At 37.2% G+C, this 3114-nt stretch overlaps 1 gene segment (V, D, J or C); it reads right to left on the reverse strand.

The window, feature by feature from the left end:
• Positions 1-1142: 1142 nt before the first annotated feature.
• Positions 1143-3114, reverse strand: part of LOC108510359 — a gene marked incomplete at both ends in the record, with an annotated part of 11029 nt that continues 9057 nt past the window's right edge. The window contains 1 exon segment of the C gene segment in view: positions 1143-1475. Within this exon segment, the coding sequence occupies positions 1143-1475 (333 nt within the window).

Below are 3114 nucleotides of genomic sequence, written 5' to 3' on the forward strand. Positions count from 1 at the left end.
ATAATATAGAGTATTTAATATATAAAATACAGTATATAATATATAATATAGAGTATTTAATATATAAAATATAAAATATAATATATAATATAGGACATATAATATATAATATATGGTATATGATATATGAAAATAATATATAATGTATAAAATATATTAAATATATAATATATGAAATATAATATATATTATATAATGTATAATATATTATGTACAATGTATAATATATAATTAAATTAAAATAAATCAAATTAAATTAAATTAAATTAAATTAAATTAAATCAAATTAAATCAAATCAAATTGCATTAAATTAAATTAAATTAAACTAAATCAAGTTAAATCAAATAAAATTAATCTAAATTAAATTGAACTAAACTACATTAAGTTAAATTAAATCAAATCAAATTGAATCAAAGTAAATCAAATTAAATTAAATTAAATTAAACTAAATCAAGTTAAATCAAATCAAATTAATTTAAATCAAATTAAAACAAATTAAACTAAATTAAATTAAATTAAATTAATATAAATTAAGTTAAATTAAATTAAATTAACTCAAGTTTAATTTAATTAAGCTAAATCAAATTAAATCAAATTAAATTATATCACATTAAATTAAACTAAATTAAATTAATCTAAATTAAATTAAATCAAATCAAATCAAATTAAATCAAATTAAATTAAATTAAACTCTCATATTAAATTAATCTAAATTAAATTAAATCAAATTAAATTAAATTAAATCAAATTAAATTAATCTAAATTAAATTACATTAAATTAAATCAAATCAAATCAAATTAAATTAAATTAAATTAATCTAAATTAAATTAAATTACATTAAATCAAATCAAATCAAATCAAATTAAATTGAATTAAACTAAGTCAAATTAAATTAATCTAAATTAAATCAAATCAATTTAAATTAAATTCAACTGAGTCAAATTAAATTAATCTAAATTAAATTAAATCAAGTTAAATTAAATTAAACTCTTATATTAAATTAATCTAAATTAAATTAAATTAAATCAAATCAAATCAAATCAAAGTAAGTCAAATCAAATCAAATTAAATCAAATCAAATCAAATTAAACTCTCCTATTAAATTAACCTAAATTAAACTAAATCAAGGGCCTCACTCACCGTCGGGCTTGCGCAGGGTGACCTCGCGGGGGAAGAGCAGGTCGGGGTGCCCCACCCGGCAGGTGAAGGTCCGCCCCGCCTCCCAGTCCTCGGCGCACACCGAGGCCACGGCGGCGGCGCCGAAGAGCCCGTTGGGCTGCAGGGCCGGCGGCCCCACGGCCGTGGGCAGCCGCTCGCCGTCCTCCTTCAGCCAGGCCACCTCCAGCCCCTCGGCGCCCGCCAGGTTGGCCACCCGGCACGTCAGCCGGGCCGCCCCCGCCTCGAAGATGTCGGCGAAGAGCGGCGCCACCGCCTCCACCCGCACGTCGTCGCCGCCGCCCGCCGCCGCCTCGTCTGGGGGAAAGAGGGACAGGTTTGGGGGGGTTTGACCCGAAACGACCGTCCTTGTTGACCCAGTTGGTCAACTGGGAGAGCCTGCCTTGATTTTGGGTGGTTTCCACTCAAAACGATCATTGGTGTTGACCTGTTGGTCAACTGGAAGAGCCTTTGGTGGTTTTGGGTGGTTTCCACTCAAAATGACCATTAGTGTTGATCAGATGGTCAACTGGAAGAGCTTTTGGTGGTTTCCACCCAAAACGACCATTGGTTGACTCACTTGGTCAACTGGAAGAGTTTTTGGTGGTTTCCACCCAAAACGACCATTGGTGTTGATCAGTTGGTCAACTGGAAGAGTTTTTGGTGGTTTTGACCCAAAACGACCATTGGAGTTGATCAGTTGGTCAACTGGAAGAGTTTTTGGTGGTTTCCACCCAAAACGACCATTGGTGTTGACCTGTTGGTCAACTGGAAGAGCCTCCCTTGATTTTGGGTGGTTTCCACTCAAAATGACCATTGGTGTTGATTGGATGGTCAACTGGAAGAGCCTTTGGTGGTTTCCACCCAAAACGACCATTGGTTGACCCAGTTGGTCAACTGGAAGAGCCTTTGATGGTTTTTGGGTGGTTTCCACCCGAAACGACCCTCCCTGTTGACCCAGTTGGTCAACTGGGAGGTCCTTTGGTGGTTTCCACCCAAAACGACCATTGGTGTTGACCTGTTGGTCAACTGGAAGAGCCTCCCTTGATTTTGGGTGGTTTTGACCCAAAATGACCATTGGTGTTGACCTGTTGGTCAACTGGAAGAGCCTTTGATAGTTTTGGGTGGTTTCCACCCAAAATGACCATTGATGTTGACTCAGGGGTCAACTGGAAGAGCCTTTGGTGGTTTTTGGGTGGTTTTGACTCAAAACGACCATTGGTTGACTCAGTTGGTCAACTGGAAGAGTTTTTGGTGGTTTCCACCCAAAACGACCATCGGTGTTGACCTGTTGGTCAACTGGAAGAGCCTGTGATGGTTTTGGGTGGTTTCCACTCAAAATGACCATTGGTGTTGATTAAATGGTCAACTGGAAGAGCCTTTGATGGTTTTGGGTGGTTTCCAGCCAAAATGATCATCCTTGTTGACCCAGTTGGTCAACTGGAAGAGCCTCCCTTGATTTTGGGTGGTTTCCACCCAAAATGACCATCGGTGTTGACCTGTTGGTCAACTGGAAGAGCCTTTGGTGGTTTTGGGTGGTTTCCACTCAAAATGACCATTGGTGTTGACCCAGGGGTCAACTGGAAGAGCCTTTGGTGGTTTTTGGGTGGTTTTGACTCAAAATGACTATTGGTTGACTCAGTTGGTCAACTGGAAGAGCCTCCCTTGATTTTGGGTGGTTTCGACCCAAAATGACCATCGGTGTTGACCTGTCGGTCAACTGGAAGGGTCTTTGATGGTTTTGGGTGGTTTCCACTCAAAATGACCATTGGTGTTGACCCAGTTGGTCAACTGGAAGAGCCTTTGGTGGTTTTTGGGTGGTTTTGATTGAAATTTGGGAAATTCGGGTAAAATTCACAAAATTTTTTTGGGGAAAGGGGATTTTGGGGGGGAATTTGGGTGAAAAGTGATGAATTTCGGGAAAATGTTGGGGAAAAATGGAGAATTTTTGGGAAAA

Source organism: Lepidothrix coronata, unplaced genomic scaffold, assembly GCF_001604755.1.
Source record: "Lepidothrix coronata isolate B3197 unplaced genomic scaffold, Lepidothrix_coronata-1.0 Scaffold715, whole genome shotgun sequence".
Classification (NCBI taxonomy): Eukaryota; Metazoa; Chordata; class Aves; order Passeriformes; family Pipridae; genus Lepidothrix; species Lepidothrix coronata.